This window comes from Bos javanicus, chromosome 6 (genome assembly GCF_032452875.1).
Source record: "Bos javanicus breed banteng chromosome 6, ARS-OSU_banteng_1.0, whole genome shotgun sequence".
Classification (NCBI taxonomy): Eukaryota; Metazoa; Chordata; class Mammalia; order Artiodactyla; family Bovidae; genus Bos; species Bos javanicus.
The window spans coordinates 109,123,628-109,148,921 of record NC_083873.1 but is presented as its reverse complement, the minus strand read 5'-3'; the positions used below and the strand labels follow the sequence as shown (position 1 = coordinate 109,148,921).

The following is a 25,294-nucleotide window of genomic DNA, read 5'->3' as shown; positions in this document are numbered from 1 at the left end:
GGCTTTGAGTCTGCAGAGGGCTTTACCTTCTGCACAAATTTATTCTAAAACATGTCTTTCCCTCCAAGGTGTCCCTGCCCCCGGGCCCAGTGCAAACGTGGCCAGTGATGCCATGTCCATCTTGGAAACCATCACTTCTCTCAACCAAGAAGCTAGTGCTGCCAGGGCTTCAACAGAGACGTCGAATGCCAAGACCAGTGAGAGAATGTCCAAAAAAACCCCGTCTCAGGCAAGCACTGACACTAGTGCTGAGAAAGAGAGGACTTCAGAGGACACAGCTGATAAAGAAAAACCTACAGCCGACTCTGCAGGGGAAGGGCAGGAAGCTGCCCCTCGCTCTGAAGAACTTAGTGATCCCCCTTGTCCAGCTGAAGAAATGAAGAATCACGCAAGAGAAAGTACTAGTTCAGTTCTGCTAAATAAGGATGCTCAACAAGAAAGCAGTGACCAAAAAAGCAAATCAGCAGATAAAGGTGAAAAGAAGCCAGACAGCAGTGAAAAGGCAGAAAGAAAGAAAGAGAAGAAGGAAAAGACTGAAAAGAAAACTGATCACTCAAAAAGGAGCGAAGATGTACAAAGAGTAAAAGATGAAAAACAAGCAAAGGATAAAGAAGTAGAATGTTCAAAACTTCCTTCGGAAAAAACCAATAGTAAAGCTAAAACCAGTGAAGGAACAAAAGAAGGTAAAAACTTGGAAAAGTCTACAACAGTTTAAAGAACACAGTGTCCTTGAGGGCACATCACACTTGCCTTCAAAGTTTTATAACTATATTTGCTACTTGTGTTTTAAAATCCTGAAAACTCATATTTTTTTTGCTAAAAGATGAGCATTAAGCATTTGTATATTTCCTTTCATTCTCATGTGCCAGTTGATAATGCAAATGAACAGAGACACTCTAAGCCTTATAAATTTAACTCATAATTTATTCACGTACATTATTCCAAGCCAGTTAATTGTTGTATATCCTAATCTTTAAAATACTAGTGAATAATTCATTTACATAAGATTTGCTTTTTATATATCATTCACATCATGGATTATCAGTTTTATTCATTTTATAGGCTAACCGTGCTTTCTGTTTGCTGAAAATAGCTCTACCTTATTTGATATTGGTTACTAATGGTGAGAGATTATTTCTGAAGTTGAAGTTCTTTGAGCAGTTAAAGCAGAAAAATGTTAATGTAATTTAGGAATCGGGTGCTGTTTTTGTTCTTACCACAAGATGATTTGTTTTCTATGTTTCATTTTCTTGTAGATATCTCTATGATAGATTCTGATGTGGATGGACTTACAGACATCACAGTTAGCTCCGTCCACACCAGTGACCTTTCATCTTTTGAAGAAGACACTGAGGAGGAGGCTGTGATGTCTGAGAGCATGGAAGAAGGAGAGATTACATCAGATGGTAAAGCATTTTACTTAGTAAAGCCTCTGGGAAGCTTCCTGTTGAGCAGTGTTTGTAAGTTCAGATGGCTGTGTCGTGAAAGGCAGTGTGGCGCCGTGGCAGGAGCTTGGGACTCTTAGTTGGAAGATTTGTTTCTGAGTCCCAGCTCCAAGACTGTCTATCTGAGTGAGCTTGGTAAGTTACTAAACCTCAACAAGCCTAGGTTCTCCTTCTCTTACCTCCACTCCCTAGGATTCTTAGAAGACTTGGATGAGATCGTGTTTGAACATGCCATGTTTTGGTAGTGTTTGGAGGGACAGTCCACAAGACTGCCCTCATTTCTGGGACCAATTGCAAATTCAAGATCCCAAGACCACTCTCAGGTTTGGTAATTCACTAGAAGGACTCATTGAAAGCTATTAAACTCATGGTTATGGTTTCTTTCAGCTAAGGGACACATTAAAATCAGCCAAGGGAAGAGGCAGTAGGCTATATAGTCTGTCACCAGGAGTCACGTAGCTAGTGAGCACAGCACCATTTCAAACCCAGTCCGGGCTTCTAACTAATACCTTACATTGCTCTTTAACATGTGATTAAATATTTTTTATGATTTTTTGAAAAGTCAAAAATGTTGAACATTATTTGCAATTGCCTGCAGATAGCATCTGGTAAATTTGCCACTGACTCTTGGATTGAACCCACCTGCCAATGCAGGAGACGTAAGAGACATGGGTTCAATCCTTGGATCAGGAAGATCCCCTGGAGGAGGGCATAGTAACCCACTCCAGTATTCTTGCCTGGAGAATCCCATGGACAGAGGAGCCTGGTGGGCTACAGTCCATGGGGTTGCACAGAGTCGGACACAACTGAAGCGACTTAACACATACTTGAATTAGAATATCTGTAGAGAAAATCACAGGCAAGAAAAAAGTAGAAAGTTTTAATGCTGTAGATGTATTAATATTTTTCAGTTGCTCCCATTTTTCATTATTTTCTTAGTATCCATTTGAAAAACGGAATTAGCAGCCTCCAAAATGCAAGGGTAGCACTTCTCACTCTTCATAATTATCCTCATGAGGTCATTTCTGAGTACCGATGGGAGAAGAATGCTCTTATCCTGTGAACATTCCACTTTCTCTGACCAAACGGAAATCTTATTTCTAGATGCTGTATTGGATCTTTTCAAGGTTTTTCCTGGACAGGGCTAGATTTTCTGTGTATGGGATCCAAAGTAAGAAAACTGCTCTTTTGAGAGTACAAAGCAATACTTAGTAGCACTCACTGCTTCTTGCTGTGCATGGGGAACTTTTCTCCCTTCCTAGGGCAGAGGGGTTTTACTGTATACTTGCTGTAGGGCCAGTTATTGGTTCTTGCCCCTTCCATAAACGAAAGACCATAAATGGTCACTAAAATCTCAAATTTAAAGTGTGGCTTGAAGGGAATTTGTTCAACTTGATACTGGTAAAGTATGCATGCCAAGTCTGTTGATATACAAATGAGGATTAACCATTTGTCCAGGAAACATAAGTAACTCTTAAGGTCTAATTTTTCTTTTTGATATGTGAGAAGCTGAAAGAAAGAAACAGCATGTGAATCAGGAGGATGTCCCTGGTGGTCCATTGGTTAAGACTCTGCCCTTCCTGTTCAGGGGGCATGAGTTTGATCCCTGCCCTGAGAAATTCTGCATGCCATGCGGCACAGCCAAAGAAGCAAACAAAAAAAAAATTTAAATAAATAAAGATATGAATGATAGCCTTTAAAATTTTCTGAATTTTCACATACTGATATTTCTCCTGTTGGACCTACAAATACCCTTAAACTACTTTGATACAGCTTTTGCCACTTGATGTTGATGTTAATTGCTGATTGACAGAAATGCTGTTCTTTCTACTGACTTTCTTCCAGATGAAGAGAAGAACAAGCAAAACAAAACAAAAACTCAAACCAGTGATCCCAGTGAAGGAAAAGCAAAAAATGTGCGGCATGCTTATGTTCACAAACCATATCTTTACTCAAAGTATTATAGTGATTCTGATGACGAACTTACTGTGGAACAACGGCGGCAGTCTATTGTAAGTCAGATTTGAGCTCTTGTTATGTTAACCTATTAAATCAGGTTGGCATACTTGACTAGTCTGTTCACAGGCTACTGGTGAGCATTTGAAACGGTGACTTATAGGTTCCACCTTCAGGAACCTTGTCATTTAGGCAGAATAGATAAAAACGTGATGGAGCTGTTCATATCATCATGATTGGTGAAAAACTGCTAACACCCTCAGTGTTTCATAGTATGGAAATGTTTGACCCGAGTATGGATCCAGCCATAAAGAGAGATGGCATCAGCCATTAACATATTATTAAGAGGGAAGCATAGTCGTCCACATATTTCCTTCATTTGATAGTACTTCTAAGATGTACCACTGAATTATTAACAGCTTTTTAGAGAAACTGCTACCTCATTGTATGTATACATCAGTTTTAATAAGTTGGCTTACAATTTCAGAAACATTAAAATATGAAAAGTTGTGCATCAAAGAATAAGGAAATACTACTCCATAAAAAATGATTTGAAGGACGCGCACCAAAATGTTAATAGTAGCCTCTCTCTTAAGAGATTAGTTGATCAGGAGTTATGCTCATGCTTAGAGTATTTGACACTTTGAGGCTTTGAATTCTGGGCAGGAAAGAGATGGTAGAGTAACACAATGACTGGATCCTCCCTGGTTTAAAATACAACTACAGGAAGTCCCACATCCAAACTCTGGGTCCTGAGAGTATAGCCAGCAAGTAACATTTGTTGTAGGACCACCCTGTCACTGGAATCTGCATTTCATCTTTCTTTGAGAAAATCAGATAATTATAAAGACTTACCTCTACACGTGATGCTCATAGACATTTTTATAGGTAGCCTTTTAATTGGAATAACAGTTTATTAAACCACCGTTTCCCCAAATGATACCTTTAAATTGATGGCATTCTGAAAGTTAGTAAGGGAAAAATGTCACCTTCTGTCTCTTTTGAAACCCATGCGCACACATAGATGTGTTTATAGTGGTATGTATGCACTTTTACAGAGCCCATTAATTTGTAAGAACATCTGAAGGGCAAGCATATTTTTTTTCAGGGTGTTTTTGCTCTTACTTGAGAATCTGTCAGCATAATTATGAATATTTTGTGGTTTTAGGCTAAAGAAAAAGAAGAGAGACTTTTAAGAAGGCAAATTAATAGAGAAAAACTTGAAGAAAAACGAAAACAGAAAGCAGAAAAGACAAAGTTTTCAAAAGCTAAGAGTCAAGGTATAAGAGATCTTAACATTTAATATTTTAAACTACATACTTACCCCATTGACTTCTAGATATTAAGATAGCTTATGAGGTATGATTATAAAATAAAGTGATAAAAATTGTATCTTAGATTTTTAAAACTATGTATTTTAAGATGTTTAAGATTTCCTTTTTAATCTGATGTATTTAGTCACATGTTTATTATATTTCTATATCTAAGTTAAACATTCTATCACATACCAGATTATACAACTCACATAATAGCAGTTTATTTTCCAGTGATTATGGAATGAATTATCACTGAAAAATTTATTGTTAACCTGTGAGTCCTCAAGCCTTGCAGTGATATTAATGGAATTCATCTATACTTTATGTTAACTAAAATGTCGAACATTTATCTGGAATATTTCATTGGACAGAATTGAACTTCCTCTGGACACTGATCTTGTTTGATGTAAAATACACACATGTACATATATGAGCACTTAAGATAAAAAATATAAGACTTCTCCATCTACATAAAATATTTTTATTCCAATACAACTTAGAGATATTGAAGCCATTTTTTATTTTTACAGTGATTAGAAAATCTTAAGAATAAAGATTACACTGTTTATAAAACTGTGTTCTGAAACATAGTTTGTTGATTGCTTCTTCCCCAGGCAAAAGTAGTGTGGACTTAGAAGAATCATCAACAAAAGGTTTGGAACCCAAAGCCCCCAGAATTAAAGAAGTCCTTAAAGAACGGAAAGTTTTAGAGAAAAAGGTAGCCTTAAGCAAAAAGAGGAAAAAGGACTCCAGGTACGTATTTATTTGGCCACATTCACATTATAATATTCTCTCGACAAGCTTTCAGAAGAGAGGCATTGAAAATGACAGGAAAGAGTCAGACCTTGAGTGTGTATATTATTCCATGTTTATGAAATAACATGGAATAGGGTTTTCTTTTCAGTATCATAATTCATTATGTTAATATCTATGATATTTCAAAACAGTGTGTACTAATCTTTTTCTTTTGTGGGGGTGGGAGCAGACTTTATTTGATAATCTCATGGAACCGTTGGACTCTGCCCAGAGAAATGCAAGTGCATAAGCACACAGTTGTCCATAGTCTCAGAGAGTGTGTAGACCCTCTGAAGCACTCAGGAGCCGTTCCCCTTCTGGACATTCAGTTACCTCTTACTGACGGCGCTGCCTCCATTCTCTAGTCTTTCCACATACTTCACTAGTATCTCATGCTTCTCCCCGTAAACCAGCATTCCAAGCCAAACATTGTTTTTAGCACCTCATGATCATGGTTAATTCTGTAAGAATTACAAAGCTGAAGAGACTGAAGGTGGCTGTGTAGGCGTGGGCTGTAGCATTGCTGTACCGGCAACATGCAGTTCTGTAAGTTTATCTTAGACTTGAAGGTAACTACGTCAGTGATTTTAGCTGAGTCAATCTGCAGAACTAAGTGAGAGAAGGAGGCTCTCATTTTTCTTACAGACTTCAGCCTTCTCGATCTGAATAAATAGAACTACTCTGTTTATTCAGAAGATAAGACTTTCAAAATGAAATTGTAGCCCATGTCATATTCTTCTTCAAGCGACAAATCACAAATTTTTGTTTCAAGAATACTTTCCTCTAGGACCAAGAGTGGTCCACTTCACATTCGGGATTTAGCTCTTCACTGTCAACCAAGAATAGGATTTAATTTGAAGTGCACAAGTCTCTAGGTACAAATTAAGTGTTTTATAGTGAAGAAAAGCTAAGCTTTTTTAAAAATCTTCCTGAGAAATTTAAATCACATTTTTTGGTCCAAAGTTCTTATTTCACATTTTGCCCCACCTAGGAACATTGATGAGAATTCTAAAAAGAAACAGCAATCTGAAGAAGATTCCAGAGAAACACTCAAAACAAGTGAGGTATGTCTTAATTAGTAAAACCCCACTTTAAATGCTCTTCTGTTAAGCCATTCAGTTATTTGTAGTAAAACTTAGAATACAGTCTGGTTTTTTTTTTTTTTTTCTACCTTGAATAGAAAGTCTGTCACATTCAACATTCCAACACCCCCATCCTATTATGGCCTAAATTCTTCATTTTGGCAAGTTGATTCTTAAGATCTTTTATCTGGATAATAGTTACTTTTCTTCTCCTCTCTCTTCCCCCAACTCCCCCACCTCTTGTTTCTTAAATTGACGATAATAAAATAGCCAGGAATAATAATGAAAAAGAAAAGGAGGAAAAAGCTAAAATCCTTCCACTAACAAATTATCATTGTCTTCCATTTCTCACCCACATATGTCCATAATTTTGTAGAGCAAATGTAACCTTGCATAGTGTTTTTAACATCCCCCCCATACTCATTTCACTGTAACTTCCTAATTAATACATTCTGATAATTATATAGCTTACATTGAATGAATATACTGTAATTTAAGCATTTTCTTATAGTTGAGCACTTGGACTGTTTTCTAAGATGTGATCATTTTAAATAGTAAAAATATGTAGATAAAAATACCCTCAAAATGTTCAGTAAGTACATTTTTTCTCCTTTTTACTTGTGATAAACTTGTTTTCACTAGGTTTTAATCTTTCTGTATACTTTTATATTTATAATTCTATAGCTGAACTATTGAATATCTTAACACTTCTAAAGGAAGCAGTAATAGTTTAGTAATTATTTATTCATAGCCGGTAAATATTCTTGATGTCTTTATGTAGAAATTAGAGTCATTTAGTATATTCTGATATTCTAATGTCATATTATTAATATTTAACTTTTTTTATGAGAAATCCCTTTGGAAAATGATCTTATAAGATTGTATTCACATTAATTGGTTAGAACTTATTGTAAAATTAGGTTGATGGCATCCCTGTTAGTTCTTTATTTGTGGAATTTAATTTCAAAGTAAGATCTTGCTATGTCCCAGTCCCTATAGTAATAGTGTATTAATCTTCATGTTAAAGTGTAAAAAAGGTGCAGTGATAAACTGACCCAGAGACACAAAGGGCTTTCTGAGGACTTCAGCCCATTGTTTGAATAAGAATAATTATAACTAGTTCATGAGTCCTTATTATAAAGTGTCATTGGTCATTAACATTAGTCCAGTCAGCGCCAGACTGTGGGTCAGGAGGAAGGTTTGGCTGCTTTGGTGTATTGGTATCTTCCCTTGGGTATGAACATGTGCATCAGATGTATATGATATGATTACTATTAGTTACCATGAGTTTCTATGTGCATTTGAAGCTTCCTAAATAAACTGTCTTACAGGTAACCTAAATTCATGAAGTTCCCATTGATAATTTGTATTTCTAAATTAAAATGTAAGAAAACTTTATTTCATTATAAAATTTTTAATTGCCTTCATTAGGTATTAAGTCTTTGGACTAAAAAGAACTAATGTCATTCTTGCAGCTTCTATTTATTAGTGACCACTGGGCATTAGTGGGCTTTAGCAATTTAAAGTCTGAGAATGCCTCCAAATGCCTGGACACATCTCAGGAGAAAGAACTACTCTCTATAAAGATGCTGCTATATAGTGGGAAGAGTATTAGACCCAGAATGAAATTATCTGAACTCGTTGCAAGATGTCACATTATTGAACCATCCTGAGTTTCAGGTTCCTGATGCATAGAAATAAGTTAATAATACCTACCAGCTATTGGCAGAGGTGAAATAAGTAAGGTGTAGCATGTGGTAAAGAATTCACCTGGCAATGCAGGAGACGCGGGTTCGATCCCTGGGTCAGGAAGATTGCCTGGAGAAGGAAATGGCACACCACTCCAGTATTCTTGCCTGGGAAATCCCATGGACAGGGGAGCCTGGCAGGCTACAGTAAATGGGGTCACAAAGAGTCGCATGGCTTAGGAACTTAAACAACAACAACAAGCATGTTACAACGTTCAACATACTAAATGCACCCAAATTTTAGATTTGAATATAAAAACTAGGTCTTATATTTTAACTTTTATTTTCTTACAGCATTGTGAAAAGGAAAAAGCATCTTCTTCAAAGGATCTAAAGCATGTCCATGCAAAGAGTGAACCAAGTAAACCTGCTCGAAGACTTTCAGAGTCTTTGCATCCAGCTGATGAAAACAAAAACGAATCCAAAATAGAAAGGGAACACAAAAGACGGACTTCTACCCCTGTTGTGGTGGAAGGGGTGCAGGAAGAGACTGACACGAGGGACGGAAAAAGGCCACTGGAACGCTCAGAAAGTGGCACAGAAGAACCCCAGAAACAGAAGAGCACGCTTAAAAACGAAAAGCATCTAAAGAAAGATGATTCAGAAACACCACATTTAAAAAGCCTGCCTAAGAAAGAGGCGAAATCCTCCAAGGAGAAGCCTGAAAAGGAGAAAACTCTGTCAGAAGACAAACCGTCTACAAAACACAAGTACAGAGGTGACAGTGCTCATAAAGCAGGAGATGAGCCCGAGCCTCACTCTTCCGAGAGAGGCTCGAGAGATGAGAACGTCCAGAAGACGAGTCAACAGGCAAAACTGTCGTCAGATGATAAAGCTGAACGAAGAGGTAAACACCGGAATGAAAGGAAGTTGTCAGTTTTGGGCAAAGATGGTAAACCAGTTTCTGAGTATATTATAAAAAGTGACGAGAATGTTCGTAAAGAAAATAAGAAAGAGAGACACGGGTCAGCGGACAAAACCAAGGCAGAGCACAAATCAAGAAGATCAAGTGATTCTAAAATTCAGAAGGACTCTCTGAGCTCCAGGCAACATGGAAGCACAGTACAGAGAAGAAGCGAAAGTTACTCCGAGGATAAATGTGATAATGACTTGACTAACGCAGATAGTAATTCAAAACCAGAGGAGGCGATTCACAAGGAGAGGCGAAGAACCAAGAGCTTGTTGGAAGATAAACTTGTGTTGAAGTCTAAGTCCAGAAGCCAAGGCAAACAGTTGAAAGCATCTGAAACAGAATCACAAGAAAATACCACAAAACTGGCGACCACTCCAAAACCAGAGAAGGAGAAGAACACTGAAGAAGGTGAGCCAGAGAGACAGCGGAAGTCCAGAGTTGAAGACAGACCTTCTGAGGAAAGCGGTGCGGAGCCCACGTCAGAGAGTGTGGCCCCTTCAGCGCATAGTGTGCAGAGAGAGTCTAGTCACAGAGCAAAGTTGCCACTAGCAAAGGAGAGGTGCAAGGGTGAGAAAGAGTCAAGCTCCACCAGACTCGAGAGAAAGTTGTCAGACGGGCACAAAAGCAGGAGCTTAAAGCACAGTAGTAAGGACGTGAAAAAGAAGGAAGACAACAAAACAGAGGACAAGGATGGAAAAGAAGTTGACGGCAGTCATGAGAAGCCCAGAGGAAGTAGTTCAGTCGTAGAGAAGAAGTTAAGTAGAAGGTTGTGTGAAAATCGAAGAGGCAGCGTATCCCAAGAAATGGCTAAAGGAGAAGAAAAACCAGCAGCAAACCCTTCAGGTGCTCCCAGTAGTTCCTCCCTTCAGAGACCCAAAAAAAGTGGTGATCCTGCCCTGATGCCCGAACAAGAGCCAATGGAAATTGATCCCGAGCCAGCCATGGAAAATGCAGCAGAAGTCCGCAAAACCCAAGACGGCAGCAGTAGCTCTCAGCAAGAACTTGACTCAGAAAATGTTACAAAACAAAAAACTACTGCTGCAGTCCTAAAGGAGGAGTTACAGACTCCCATGGGAGAGTCAAAAACAGCATCTCCGGCCTGTAAATCGGGGCGTGGAACAGGAGCTGTTGGTAATTCCGAAAAGCACGCTGACCACAGAAGCACCCTGACCAAGAAAATGCATCTCCAAAGCTCTGTGTCCAAACCTAACTCCGGGGAAAAGGAGTCTGCTCAACAAGAAACTCAGGAAATGAATGTAGACTCCGAAATGAGTCACTGTTTGTTACCCCGTGCCCCATCAGAAAGTGACAGGGCACAGAAGAATTTGAAAAACACCACCAGGCCCACCGAAGAACGCCTTGCTCCAGGAGACCCCACTCTTAAACATTCCACAAAGGTAGATCCCGCCCCGTCCTTAGGCTCCATGACTGCTGGGCCTCAGAAACAGTCCCACGATTCAGGGGTGCTTCCTTTAGTTGACAGAAGAAGTGGGTCAGAAGGTACCACAGCCAGCACCTCGCTCGTCCACCACTCTGAAATCCCTAAGCAAAGCTGGACTGATGAGGAATCAGAAGTCCCTAGGACAAGTGACAGCAGAAAAGGCAATGCCGTTTCCACAGTAGATACACCAGCAGAAGCCAGCGTGGAGAGCAGAAGACACATTCCAGAAGGTGCACAGGCCTTCATACTGCACAGCAGACAAGGGAAAGTAGACACGCCTGTTGGCAGTGAGTCAGGGGACAGGACAGTGGAAAAGGAGAACATTGACAAAGAAGGTGGCTCAATGGATGTGGATGGGAAAGGAAGTAACTCAAGTTCGAAGCAGACAGTTAGGGCTTCTGTAGAAAATGGCCACAAGGTTGGTGTTGCTGTTGATCAGGTGGTAGGCATGAGTACAGAAACAGATACTATTGGACTTAAGCAGAGCAGAGGCCCAGCTGAAGTTGAAAACATACCAGCCGATGCTGACAGAAGGCACGGACACAGTGAGGTGGACACCAGTGCTGAGAGCAATGCCGTGTCCTCTGTTCTACATCAAAGGAGCGGGAAAGCTGAGATTCTGACAGCCAGGCCTAGTAGAGGAGAAAAGGCTTCCATCGCCAGCAGCACTGAGGGGAAGGACAGTGGTGTTCCCCTAAACCTGGTGAAGGCGGGGACTGCCACAACCACATCTGCAGAGACGATGGAGGGTGGGGTGGCCATGCCTTGCACAAGCATCGAGGCAGACGAAGGCCTCACAACGGGCACGTGCTCCGAAAACCACCCTCTTCACGTCGGGGAGGAAGCCAGAGAAGGCACCATCTTTGCTGCAGCCGAGGAAGGTGGGGGTGTCGTCACAGAAGGATTTGCAGAAAGCGAAACGTTCCTCACAAGCACCAAAGAGGGAGAAAGTGGGGAATGCGCCCTGGCCGAGCCTGAAGAAAGAGCAGCTGACCCCGCGACAGCCCCCACGAGGACCACCGAGGCTGACGCCAGGAGCGCAGCAACCGAGGAGAAGGATGACGCTGTGACCAGCGCGGGTTCTGAGGGCAAGTGCGATGGGTCTTCAGGTGGAGACTCGGAACTCGTGGAAGGAACGGTCAGGTTCATCAGTGAGGTTGAGAGCGACGGAGCAGTAACAAGTGCGGGGATGGACATCAGGGAGGGGTCCCTAAGCAACGAAGAGTTGGATGGATTCCAGAGAAGCCCACCGAGAGCAGGGCCCAAGAAGGAAAGCGAGGGGACGGTGACGTGCACAGGGGCAGGGGGTAGAAGAGACGGCAGTGTCCTGTGCTCTGCAGCTGGGGTGGAGCCTCAGGAGGAGCGCAGGGTGACGGGGGCCCCTGGGGGCCCCATAGACACCCCCACCCCCACGGCAGCCAGCGCCACCCAGGAGGAAAGCGGTTCTGTGATGGACGGCCCGGAGGGTGAAAGTGCCGTCACCAGCACCGGGATAACCGAGGAGGATGGGGAGGGCCTGGCGAGCTGCACAGGTTCAGAGGAGAGCAGGGAAGGCTTCGCCCTGAGTTCCGAATCTGAAGAAAACGAAGAGAGTGCCATGGATAGCACGGTAGCCAAAGACCCCACTGATGCGCCGGTGGTGGCCCCCGGCCCCTGCGACGATGAGGGCGTGGTGACCAGCACGGGCGCCAAGGAGGACGAGGATGAAGGGGAGGGCGTGGTGACCAGCACGGGCCGGGGGAATGAGGTCGGGCACGCGTCCACGTGCACAGGGATGGAAGAGGAGAGCGAAGGGATGTCGGTCTGTGAGAGCGCAGGCGGAGACGCTCAGCTTGGCCCTGTGGCAGGGCGTGTGGACGCCGAGGCCGGCGGCACCGTCCCGCACGCGTACGAGAGTACCGTGGACAGCGTGAGCGGCGCTGAGAAGGACACTAAAGACGCAGAGATCTGCTCCAGCGCCAAAGGGGTCGTGGAGAGCAGCGTGAGCAGCGGGGCTGCAGGGGAGGGCATGGCGGCTCCCGCTTCTGAAGGTCGCCAGGGGCCCATGACCAGCGCAGCTTTAGACCGCAGGGACGGTGAGCTCAGCAGAAACGAAAAAGCCGACGATACCACGCCCTCCACTGGCCTGGTGGGGGACAGTTACGAGGCCCTCGTGTCCGCTGCTGTGCCAGAACATGAGCCTCCTCACACGTCACCGGGCGAAAAAGATGAGGGTGTCATCACCTCCGTGGAGAACGAAGACTGTGATGGCCTTGCGGCCGCCACGGCCATTAACAGTGTCGCCAACCAGGCTGGTGTGGCTGGGGGTTCAGGTGAAGGGAAGGGCTTGGTGATCTCCACCAGCACAACAGACGATCTCACCCCACAGCTCAGCACTGTGGTAGACATGAGGGCTGGCCATTCAAGCGCCTTGAGACCTGAAGAGAGCGCGGAGGGCCCCAGAGTGAACATGGAGGAGTTCGAGGCCCCCATGCCCAGCGCAGCATCAGGTGACGGGAGCCAACTCACGGCTGCGAGAATCGAGGAGAAAGACGAGTGTGCCATGATTTCCACAAGCATCGGGGAGGAATTCGAAGTGCCCATTTCCAGCGCGACAGCCCTCCATGGTGCCCAGAGTCCGCAGCCCGTGGCAGCCGTGGAAGACAGAGCCAAAGCGCTGGCCCTGGTGAACGCCGATGACTTTGAGGGGCCCACGCCCAGTGCGCCTGCGCAAGCCGAGAGCCCCCTTGCTTCAACCAGCAAGGAGGAGAAGGACGAATGTGCGCTCATTTCCACCAGCATCGCAGAAGATTGCGAAGCCTCTGTGTGCGGTGTGTCTAGGGAAAGGGAACATGAGCAACCCGTCCTGGAAGAGAAGGACGGCAGCGCTATCATCTCCACAAGCTCAGGAGAGGACTGCGAGGGCCCCGTGTCCAGTGCTGTCGCTCGAGAGGATGCCCAGGCCTCGGTCAGGCCGGCGGAAGAGGCGAGCGACATGGCCATGATTTCCACCAGCACCTCGGAAGGCTGTGAGGCGGTCATGGCGGGCGCCGTCCCGCAGGAGGAGGAGCTGCCCGCGGGCACTGGCACAGAGGACGTGAGCGATGCCGCTATCATCTCCACCAGCACGGCCGAATGCCTGCTGGCCCCTGCTGGTCTCGACAGGCATGAAGAGGTTCATTTGAGTGCAGACAGCCCCAAAGGAAAGGATGCCCCATCAGGCACGAAGATGAGCAAGCCTGAGGCCCCTCTGTCCAGCCTAATGGCCGAGGACAAGTGTCAGTGTCCTGGGCCCTCCACAGGGGGAAAAGAAGTGGGCCCTGTGGTGGCAGGGGGCACTGGGGAAGAGCATGACCGGGTGTCGGTCAGTATGCTTTCTGCAGGTGTCGGGATTGTGGCAGAGAGCGAGAGGCTTGACAAGGACTGTGCAGACAGAGTTCAGAGAGAAGATGAAAGGCCTGAGGCAGGGACATCAGGGGGCAGCACGCCAGCGAGATGCCCAGCAGGGGGGAGTGGGGACTCGCCTGTCAACCCGCAAGGACTAGAGCAGGCTCCCGAGGGCACCATCAGTGTGCGCTGTTTGACAGCAGTCAATCCTGGTGCTAAAAAAGCTGATGACCAGTGGGGTCCTGAGGGGCACTTGAAAACCACCACCGCTGAATGTATTAATGGCCAGGAGTCAGAAATGGCTCCTTCCCACACAGCAGCCCTTCCCACCGCCTACAATGTAGCTCTCTCAGCTGCTAAACAGGAGCAGAACTTGACGAGCAGGAGTGACCACCGTGGCCAGTGCACTGTCCCAGCATCCACTAAGAAAACAGGAGAAGATAACAGTGTGACCAAATCCTGCCAGCAAGAAGGTCTTCAAGTCACTGTTTCTTCTGAAGAAAATTTGCGTGATCGAGGTGAGACTCTTAAGTGCAAATTTTTGTGTTTTATAAAGATAATTGTATGTAGAGGATATTTAAGATGGTTTTGGTTCTGAAAGTGAAAGTGAAGTCGCTCAGTCGTGTCCTACTCTTTGCAACCCCATGGACCGTAGCCCACCAGGCTTCTCCATCCATGGGATTTTCCAGGCAAGAACACTGGAGTGGATTGCCATTTCCATCTCCAGGAGATCTTCTTGTCCCAGGGATTGAACCTGGGTCTCCCACATTGTAGGCGGACACTTTACCGTCTGAGCCACCAGGGAGGTTTTGGTTTTAGAATATAGCAAAATCACTGTCATCCAAGTTGAGAGCCAGGCTTCTCTAAAATCACGTTTAAATGGTTAGTCTTAGACCCACTTCTCATGTGCGACGTGGGCAGTTAGGAGGCTTCCAGCTGTCTCATCGGCTGGACAAGTGTAGTCCACAGGACTGTTGCAAGTTACTAAACATCTTTGGCCTTCAGGCTTCTTAGTAGTCAAAATGAAGTCACCTTACAGCAGTGTATGAGATGAGCATTTTTTTTAATCACCTCATTTTACAAATGAACGTTCGAAGAGTTTAAATAACTTGCACGGTACTTGGATGCCTCTTAGGAAAAAAAAATCACATCTGAGCCTCAGCTTTCTGTTGTGTCAGAAGGGGATGATAGCACAAAACAAGCCCCGTCCCAGCCCTCATGTGACTTATTACAGGTTCCAGGTACGTGTCAGTTTAGTCTAGCTGGCTGCTTCTCATTGAGGAAGCACATTATGTTTTATTTAGCAGCGTTTATTGTTCATGTGGGCTAGTTTCTGGCTTAGTATTTGAAGAATCGTGTTCCCTCCTGCTAGATTCCAGAGAGTGCTGGTCTTATTGGAAACTTGTTGGTACTTTTCAAAGCTGTAAGCTTGGAGCTCGGTCATTGATTACCACTCACCCACCCACTTCAGACATGTTATACCAGGTACCACTGTGGATTCAGAGATGATGGGAAGATGGTTGTGAATCCAGCCACATATTGTGTTTAGGCTGTGACACGGCACTGTGACAGGTGCTTAGGACAGGCTTAACAGGATGCTATGAGAACTCGAAGGGGGTACGTGGGCTGGACAGGAAGCGAGCAGGGATGCTGTCTTCCTCGCCACTCTGTGTAAATGGGAGCAAGCTGCACTTTTAAGCTGAAATATCACCTAAGTGCTACTCTGGAGGCTGAGGCCAGTAGATTTAGTCCTGTTTCTTATAGGGACTTAGGAGACACTAAGAGATGTTCCAAGGATTGAAATAAATGACTTAAAATTTTTCTGTTGACTTTAACTTAGGGTGAGTTGAATGTTCTGGAAGTTTCTATGACTCAGCCATTGCTACAGTCTCTTATTCCTCCTGCCTCCTGCCTCTCCTTCCCTCTGAAGGAGCAGAAATAGAAGGACTTTTAGCAAGGAATAAGCCCACAGCCTCCTGGAGAAAGGAAGGGTTTTCTTGGGAGGCGTCCATGTGGGCAAGTGAGAGGAACAAGTCTCAGGACAGAGGAGAGAAGGAAAGAAAGGGATAGGTTTGAGTCTACCAGGGAAAATTCTGTTCCCTTTTTATCTGTTTCACAGTTTTTAACTTTATGTTCAACTTTGCTGTGTTAGCACAAGCAAGTAAAATGAGTCTGTTCACAAATCACCATCTTTATTAGGAATATATCTCAGTGGCCTTGAATGTTTTCTTTTAGGGACAAGCTTGATACAGATATCTATAGAAAAATACTTGGAAATAAGACGTCCTCACAAATGATAGAGTATCATTCTTCGTGGCCAGCCAGCATAACAGCCAGAAACATTGTTATACACATCCCATCCCCCCGAAATGAGTGAATGACCCCTTGCCTTTTATCTGAGAATTTTCGGGCGTATTCCCCTTTATTGTTTTCTACTGACAGGAAACTAAACATGACGGAGGAGGGCATAGCGTGTCTAGATGACAGCTAGACAACATCCTGTTACCTTTTGACTCAAGGTGTATTTTGCAAGCAAATTCTTAAACTGATTGAATGATTTGCATTTCTTTAGGCAGAAAAGAGTCTCCATCAAATGCTGTGGGAAGATTGGGACTGAAAACCAACTTGAAACCTGAGGTATGGCTGATCATTCAGTTACGCTGAACTGTCAGTGGTGTATGTACCTTTTCACCATGTACAGATACATGTACACGAGCAGAATGCAGCCCCAGCTCTCACTGTACCAAAGCTATTTCAGTTCTGTTACTGACACGTCGTGTGAGGGAAGAGTTCAGAACCTGAATAGTCTCAGCTGATAGCACCATCATCAATTCCATCCACTCAAACCAGAAAGCCAAGGGTCACCCTCAGTCACCCCACGTTTCATCTATTGCTGGTTCTCATAGTTTCCATTCCCAAAATGTACCTTGAGTCCACCTATTTCTGTTTCTACGGCTACCACCTAGTCTAAGCCTCTACCCCGGTAGGTAGTGTCCCCATTCTGCTTCCTCTCCAGCCCCTCCTCCAGTCTTCACTCAGCCCTGAGAGTTAGCTTGAAAAACATAAATTAGGTCATTGCATTGCTCTGCTTGAAATTTCCAATGACTTCTCATTGGATTTAGAATAAAATCTAGTTTGGGAGGAGGTTTTCTTGTTCCTCTGTCACAGCCTGTGTGCTCTACACAGTTTAGTCTCTGTGCCCCCTTCCAGCCTGATCTCCTGGCGCCTCTGAGTCCACATGACAAGATAGTGGCAAACATGGGGGCTGTGAATGCAGTGCAGAGGAGCCTCGACTCACAGCAGGGCCAGTGGGTGGAGGGGGGCGGCTTGCAGGAGGACTTTGGAGTGGACTTGTGCAAACAGTGGAAGTGTACCCGAGGACACAGAAAGGGAAGAGCCAATCGTGAGTCCTGGGCATTGCAGTGTTTCGGGGGTGAGCTGCGCTGAAACCTCAAGCCTCTTGAAGAAATGGGACCAGATCAGGAAGGGCTTGTGTGTTGTACTCAGCATTTTACTTTAGTGCAATAGGAGAGCCATTGATGGATGAAATACGAGATTAGTTTCACCTTTTTGTTCCTAAAGGTTGACAGGATGCTGAGTGTTTTGTTTAATTCCCTTCAGGTAAATTAAACTTACCTTCTTATTTCAAAAACCTCATAACCTTGTTATGGTGCCTTGGACTTTTTAGGTATTTGTGCCATCAGAAGAAGAGAAAAATCATGAAATGCCAGCACCACCAGCAAGTCCAAGTGGGAGAAAGCTGAGTGGAACAGGTAAACTCCTTTTAGCGGTTGTTCACATTCTTTTTTCCTTACATGTGGGTTTATCTTTTATCACCACTTAAAATTTATAGCTAATGTGTAATAAAACATTGACAGGCTATATGGATTTACCTATCATTTTTTAACATAGATTAGAGAAAAAACTCTTTGCTATTTCATTTTTAACTTATACTTTTTCTTCATGAAGCGTTAACATCAGTCAGAATCACGTAAGGTTGTGTTTAAATCTGATGCCTCTGAATAACTGTGTCCAAACCAGCTGCCTTGGAGCAGACCCTTGCTCTTGCCCACAAGCGTGTCTCTGTGGCCCTCCCTGTCCTTCCAGATGCCATCACAAGCGCATTTCCAGAAGGCTAGTCTGCGCCCGTCTGCCCACTTCTTTTAACCTCATGCTCTTGACCCCTGGGCTCTGGCCGTTGCTGCGTCACTGAAGCTCCTCCCCACTTGCAGAGCCTCTTCTCAGTCTCTCTCTGCACCAGTCTTCAGTGTCCACTAAAGGTGTGAAGGGAAGGTCTCAGCCTCAGACAGAGTTAGGACAGCAGCTCTCAAACACTTCGGTCTCAGGACCACTTTACACATGACCTCGTCTAAATCTGACCACCCGCCAGAGACCCTCACTACAACACCATCACATTGGGGATTACATTTTTAATATATGGGGTGGGTGGCAGTATATTCAGTGTGAAGGGGACACAAACATCCAGTCTATAGCATTCAAAACACTAAAAAGTTCAGGCAAAGCATGATCCAGGAGCAGAGACATCTTTCAAAGGCCCAATTTCTTACCTTCTCTCTTAATCCCCAGCAGAAGTAATCGCTTTCCCCCCCTTGGCCTCTAGGAAGGTACCTTGTGCTGTCATTCGTGGGCGAAGTGCTGAGACTTGTGATTCAGTTTCGGTGCCTGAGTTACATTCTCTAGAATTCTTTTTTAAACTCGGCCATATGTTGTGGGCGTCATTCTTTGTCAGCATATGCAGATCAGCTGCATTTGTTTCAGTAGTGGTCTGCAGCACACGGTCCCCCTGTTGTTGGGTCTCTTAGTGCCCTCCTGTGTGTGTAGCTTTTACTGTTACAAGTAACGCTGCAGGGAGCTTCCATATGTGTATAATCATCTACTTTTCCAGTTTTTTTTGAAAAAGTGAACCAAGAGGTCAAAGAACACACACGTTTAAATTTTCACTTCAAGCGCTTGCTATTCCCCCTAATTTGGAGATAAATATTGAAGAACAAGTAGGTGTGTATTTGGTGGACCAGGCAAAGAGAAAGGCAGTGTGTGAGGAGTAGTGTGTATAAATCCTCAACCAGGGCTATCTGGGCTGTCAGGGTGGGGACCTTCCAAAGCAAACCTTCTGAAAGGGCAGCCTTCAAAGTACGTGACCACAGGAACCTTATAAGCAGAAATACCAGGGCTTCCTGGAAGACCACCCCAAGACCTGGTAAGCCACTCGTCCTGACATGTTAAAACCCTAACGATGAATAATCTTCCCAAAACTTGGATAGATGGTAGTTAAAATTCCTGTGTATATGTTACAGTACACATAATTAATATCCCATTTGTTAATTGTCAAGAAGGTAACATTTTTGGATTCTGAAGTTCTTTGTTCCCAGAGTTGTATTTCAGACTGTGTTTAGGTACAGTTCAATAAGAGATCTACTTACGTAAAAGGAAGTTGTTTAAAAGAAAAATGTGTGTTCTGTCATTGTTGAGTAGAAACAGTAGGCTTGTACTTGAGGCTTCCAAAGAATATAAATAGCCCTTTGCTGTTTGAGGGGATAGGCTCTAACTCTTCGTTTGATGGGATTATTTTTAAATGAACCAGTGTTACCCTGTCACCTAACAGTTATAGCACAGGCCTTCCCCACCTTCCTTCCAAGCCTCAGATTGCTGACATGGTTAAATCACTGTAGTGATCCAATGGATCGCTGCCTTTACTCTAAAAATGCAGGGAACGGTATTTTGTTGTTTTTCTGGTTGTGTGACAGAACATAGATGGTATTGATAGAAAATAATTGGTCTAAAATGTATAATTCACAAAGGCACTTAGGCCCCTTAGTGACATAGCCTCACTTAACTAAAAAGCTCTCAATTGGTTTCTCTGTTGTTCATAACCAGTTTTCAGTTTCCTTATTTCTCATTTTTGTCTTTGAACAGTTGAACTGCAGAGGGAGCCTTCGCTGGCGATTGACTCACCAAATGTAAGTCACCGTAATTGTTTGGATTTTGTTGTTATCACTTGGGATTATTTTGGTTTGAGGTTTTGAAAGTGATTACGTTTAGGGGAGGGGCTGGCCACACGTTTCTTTAGGAGATGAGGCCATTTGTAGTGTGCGCTCCATTGAAGTTCAACCTACTCACATCTTTAATTTCATGTTCAATTTTATCCACTCATGTCAGGAAACTTAGTTGCTTTTCTCAGAAAAAAGGAGTCACTCTGAATTCAGCAGCCCTGTGTTCTAGTGGCTTTTTAGGCCAATATCATGAGACAGAACCAAGGAAATAGAAGAAGGTCCAGATCCCTCAGACTCGGGAGCTCCCCTGGTAATCTTAATGAAATTCTTTGAAGAATTGGGAGCTTTTTATTTTTTATTACTGTAATGGGACTGCAAATTGGACTGTGGTGTTTTAAATTAATCTGGTGCCGTAGACCAAACTGACTTTAAGAACTTCACTGTGTATCTTTAGAAAGTGTTTGTGAGTGTACTAAACTGCAATTGCCATAAATGCATATTTTTTCCTAGCTGTGGCTCTCATAATCCCTTTTGTCTTTGAAGGATTTTTTTTTTTTTTTTTTGGTCTGTCTTAATGCATAGAGAAGTGTACATTTTGTAAAATGCTTGTGAATCACAGATAGTCACATTCTTTCCAGTGTCACTAGAAGACTCAGAAGAGCCCTGCTTCCCACCAAACACCCATGGTGTCAGGGGGCTTACCTCCCTCTGTTGAGACATCCCAGGCTGTATCTAGACCCTCACACCCAGTCTGCTGAGTGAAGGAGAAGAGCCCCACTTGGTTCTGTTCGGGTTTACCCTCCAAGAGCTCAAAGGATTCGAAATGTGGCTGTATCTCCAGGCCTGCCCCACCGTGTGCTGCGTTCTGCCTTGTTTCCCTGACGCCCCCAGCAGCTGCCTTTTTCCTTTCTGAGAGTGTCTGTCCTTTCCAAACAGGAAATTCTGCAGCTGGGGCTTAGAATGTTGTAGGATATTCTGGGGGCTTCCCAGGTGGCACTAGTGTGGTAAAGAACTCAACTGCCAGTGCAGGAGACATGAGAAACTCAGGTTCAGTCCCTGGATGGGGAAGATCCCTGGAGAAGGGAATGGCAACCCACTCTAGTGTCCTTGCCTGGAGAACCCCATGGACAGAGGAGCCCGGCGGGCACAGTCTATGTGGTCGCAGAGAGTGGGATACGACTAAAGTGACTGAGCGTGCATGAGAGATATTCAGAGGCTTTCCCTCAAAAAAAAGTAAAATTGACAAGGCTTGCCTGAGGGAAACCTTATAACAGATTGACAAAATCCCTCAACATTTTTTAAAAAGAAAATCATGAAGGATCATTGGATGGGAAGAGAATTTCTAAAGTTTTTTCTCTCTTTATTTCTTACTCTTACCATAACTGCTTTAACGACAAGGAGAATAAACTACAATAGGATGCTAATTTGTTAAACTGAAACTTCTTCAAAAAGAAGGTGTCCTCTGCTCTTGAACTGGGTGAGATTTAAAAGAACACGTTCGCCAGTCCCTTTAAGTGTTCTTCAAACAGCCAGAGTATTTTCTAGATATTCAAGATTTTTAAGAATATCTATAAATAGCCTTTTCTGTTGTGTGTTTAGGTCGAAAATGCAGGCTCAGAAACAACTGAAATTCATGGGAAATTTTATAGCAAAGAAGGTAAGTTAATAAATTTCGTAGTATAATTTTAATATTAATTGTAATTGTCATTTGTCAAGTGCCTTTTATGTGGCAGGCCCTGTGCTAATTATAATTACTTGGCAAATTTTTAATCATGTAACTCATATAATCCAGTAAAGTGAGTGTTCACAGCATCACACCTGTAGTTGAGGTAACAGACATAGAGAGTGGGCCAGTGGCTCGTTCAAGGTCATGAACCTTATAAATGGTCCCTGGCCTTAAATAACAATTACAGTTTGCCAGGAACCTCACAATGGGTTTGTCCAGTGTGACTACAAAATGTATAGTCCTCTGTGGTTTGCTTATAGGGGAGGTTCTGTGCTGCGTAAACTGTGCTGCCTTCCGACAAGCAGCCTCAGTGTGATAGCAGACCAGGGCCCTCACACTTATGTGCTCATTGCCCGGGAGTCAGGCCTTACTCCACGCAAGCTGGAGAGACTGCCAGCTCCAGAGGGATAATTCTGTTCTGAGAACAAAGTACAGAGTTGTATTTATTCCTACTGATTTTGTTCGTTCGCTGTTCCAAGAATGGGGAAAGCGGTCTTAATCCCCTGTACAGTTATTTTTTATTTGTATTGCTTCTTCTGTTAGTGGACATTTAGTGTGCAAGTGTGACTTGTCCACGACTTCCAGAGAGAGCTGCATGCATGGTGTGCTGTGTTCCTTGGACACTTGCTCATGCTCTGCTGCTCAGGAGCTGGGGGAAATTGGCCTTGAGGTCTGCCGTGTAAATGCCAGTGAGTCTGTCCCCTCCTTGAACCCCGCTCACTCATTCTAGAAATAGAAATCATGGAACTTAACCTGACGTAGTTGTGTAAGGATCACACCACAATCACTTGTCAAGTGCCTTCCTCTTTTCCTTTCCCATTCTACACATGTGCCTAAAGTAAGTATTGGAGTGAATACTTAAGGGGGTTTGTTTTTTCTTTTTTCTTTTGTATTTCTTACTCAGAGATATCCAATGGTGGAAAAGACAACACAGAAGCCATAAGATGTCATAGTGTTGAAGCAAATCCTAAAGAGGTGGGTTTTTGTAGGAAACTCAAGCACTTCATGTTTTACGAATAGTGCTTTCTCCTGTGCAAAGGGCTTTTAGCTCTCTGTATAGATGAGAAATTAAATGTATTAATAGGTATTAAGAGTTCTCTGTGTCTGTGTTACTTGTTTATGCTTTTGCAAGATTAGGTAATTTAGCAGGTTGCAGGATTATTTGGACATATCCATACTGTTTTCTAACCCAAGTAAGGCGGTAGGTGTTGCAAGAGGGCATCAGGGGGCAGACACACTGAAACCATACTCACAGGAAACTAGCCAATCTATCACACGGGCCACAGCCTTGTCTAACTCAATGAAACTAAGCCATGCCCGTGGGGCCACCCAAGACGGGCGGGTCATGGTGGAGAGGTCTGACAGAATGTGGTCCACTGGAGAAGGGAATGGCAAACCACTTCAGTATTCTTGCCTTGAGAACCCCATGAACAGTATGAAAAGGCAAAATGATAGGGTACTGAAAGAGGAACTCCCGAGGTCGGTAGGTGCCCAATATGCTACTGGAGATCAGTGGAGAAATAACTCCAGAAAGAATGAAGGGATGGAGCCAAAGCAAAAATAATGCCCAGTTGTGGATGTGACTGGTGATAGAAGTAAGGTCCGATGCTGTAAGGAGCAATATTGGATAGGAACCTGGAATGTCAGGTCCATGAATCAAGGCAAATTGGAAGTGGTCAAACAGGAGATGGCAAGAGTGAATGTTGACATTCTAGGAATCAGCAAACTAAAATGGACTGGAATGGGTGAATTTAACTCAGATGACCATTATATCTACTACTGTGGGCAGGAATCCCTTAGAAGAAATGGAATAGCCATCATGGTCAACAGAAGAGTCTGAAATGCAGTACTTGGATACAGTCTCAAAAATGACAGAATGATCTCTGTTCATTTCCAAGGCAAACCATTCAATATCACAGTAATCCAAGTCTATGCCCCAACCAGTAATACTGAAGAAGCTGAAGTGGAACGGTTCTATAAAGACCTACAAGACCTTTTAGAACTAACACCCAAAAAAGATGTCCTTTTCATTATAGGGGACTGGAATGCAAAAGTAGGAAGTCAAGAAACACCTGGAGTAACAGGCATATTTGGCCTTGGAGTACAGAATGAAGCAGGGCAAAGGCTAATCGAGTTTTGCCAAGAGAACACACTGGTCATAGCAAACACCCTCTTCCAGCAACACAAGAGAAGACTCTACCCATGGACATCACCAGATGGTCCACACCAAAATCAGATTGATTATATTCTTTGCAGCCAAAGATGGAGAAGCTCTATACAGTCAGCAGAAATAAGACCGGGAACTCTCTGTGGCTCAGATCATGAACTCCTTATTGCCAAATTCAGACTTAAATTGAAGTAAGTAGGGAAAACCACTAGACCATTCAGTTCAGTTCAGTCACTGAGTCGTGTCTGACTCTTTGCGACCCCATGAATCGCAGCACGCCAGGCCTCCTTGTCCATCACCAACTCCTGGAGTTCACTCACACTCAGCGTCCATCGAGTCGGTGATGCCATCCAGCCATCTCATCCTCTGTCGTCCCCTTTTCCTCCTGTCGCCAATCCCTCCCAGCATCAGAGTTTTTCCAGTGAGTCAGCTCTTCGCAAGAGGTGGCCAAAGTGCTGGAGTTTCAGCTTTAGCATCATTCCTTCCAAGGAACACCCAGGACTGATCTCCTTTAGAATGGACTGGTTGGATCTCCTTGCAGTCCAAGGGACTCTCAGGAGTCTTCTCCAACACCACAGTTCAAAAGCATCAATTCTTTGGCCCTCAGCTTTCTTCACAGTCCAACTCTCACATCCATATATGACCACTGGAAAAACCATAGCCTTGACTAGATGGACCTTTGTTGGCAAAGTAATGTCTCTGTTTTTCAATATGCTATCTAGGTTGGCCATAACTTTTCTTCCAAGGAGTAAGCGTCTTTTAATATCATGGCTGCAATCACCATCTGCAGTGATTTTGGAGCCCAAAAAAATGAAGTCTGACACTGTTTCCACTGTTTCCCCATCTATTTCCCATGAAGTGATGGGAGCATATGCCATGATCTTCGTTTTCTGAATCTTGAGCTTTAAGCTAACTTTTTCACTCTCCACTTTCACTTTCATCAAGAGGCTCTTTTGTTCCTCTTCACTTTCTGCCATAAGGGTGGTGTCATCTGCATATCTGAGGTTTTTGATATTTCTCCCGGCAATCTTGATTCCAGCTTTTGCTTCTTCCAGCCCAGCATTTCTCATGATGTACTCTGCATGTAAGTTAAATAACCAGGGTGACAATATACAGCCTTGATGTACTTCTTTTCCTATTTGAAACCAGTCTGTTGTTCCATGTCCAGTTCAGGTATGACCTAAATCAAATCCCTTATGATTATACGGTGGAAGTGAGAAATAGATTTAAGGGACTAGATATCATAGAGTGCCTGATGAACTATGGATGGAGGTTGTGACATTGTACAGGAGACAGGGATCAAGACCATCCCCATGGAAAAGAAATGC

At 43.8% G+C, this 25,294-nt stretch overlaps 1 protein-coding gene across 2 annotated transcripts in view; it reads left to right on the top strand.

Moving 5' to 3' along the window:
• BOD1L1 (biorientation of chromosomes in cell division 1 like 1) overlaps nt 1–25,294 on the top strand; it is a 55,725-nt gene that overhangs the window by 11,929 nt on the left and 18,502 nt on the right. For both annotated transcript variants that reach the window (XM_061420839.1, XM_061420840.1), the window contains exons 4-15: nt 69–683; nt 1,257–1,406; nt 3,291–3,457; nt 4,570–4,681; nt 5,332–5,470; nt 6,504–6,576; nt 8,637–14,580; nt 16,635–16,699; nt 17,751–17,835; nt 19,997–20,040; nt 21,673–21,730; nt 22,704–22,774. In XM_061420839.1, coding sequence (XP_061276823.1) covers nt 69–683; nt 1,257–1,406; nt 3,291–3,457; nt 4,570–4,681; nt 5,332–5,470; nt 6,504–6,576; nt 8,637–14,580; nt 16,635–16,699; nt 17,751–17,835; nt 19,997–20,040; nt 21,673–21,730; nt 22,704–22,774 — 7,523 coding nt within the window. The remainder of the gene's footprint in view (nt 1–68; nt 684–1,256; nt 1,407–3,290; nt 3,458–4,569; nt 4,682–5,331; nt 5,471–6,503; nt 6,577–8,636; nt 14,581–16,634; nt 16,700–17,750; nt 17,836–19,996; nt 20,041–21,672; nt 21,731–22,703; nt 22,775–25,294) is intronic.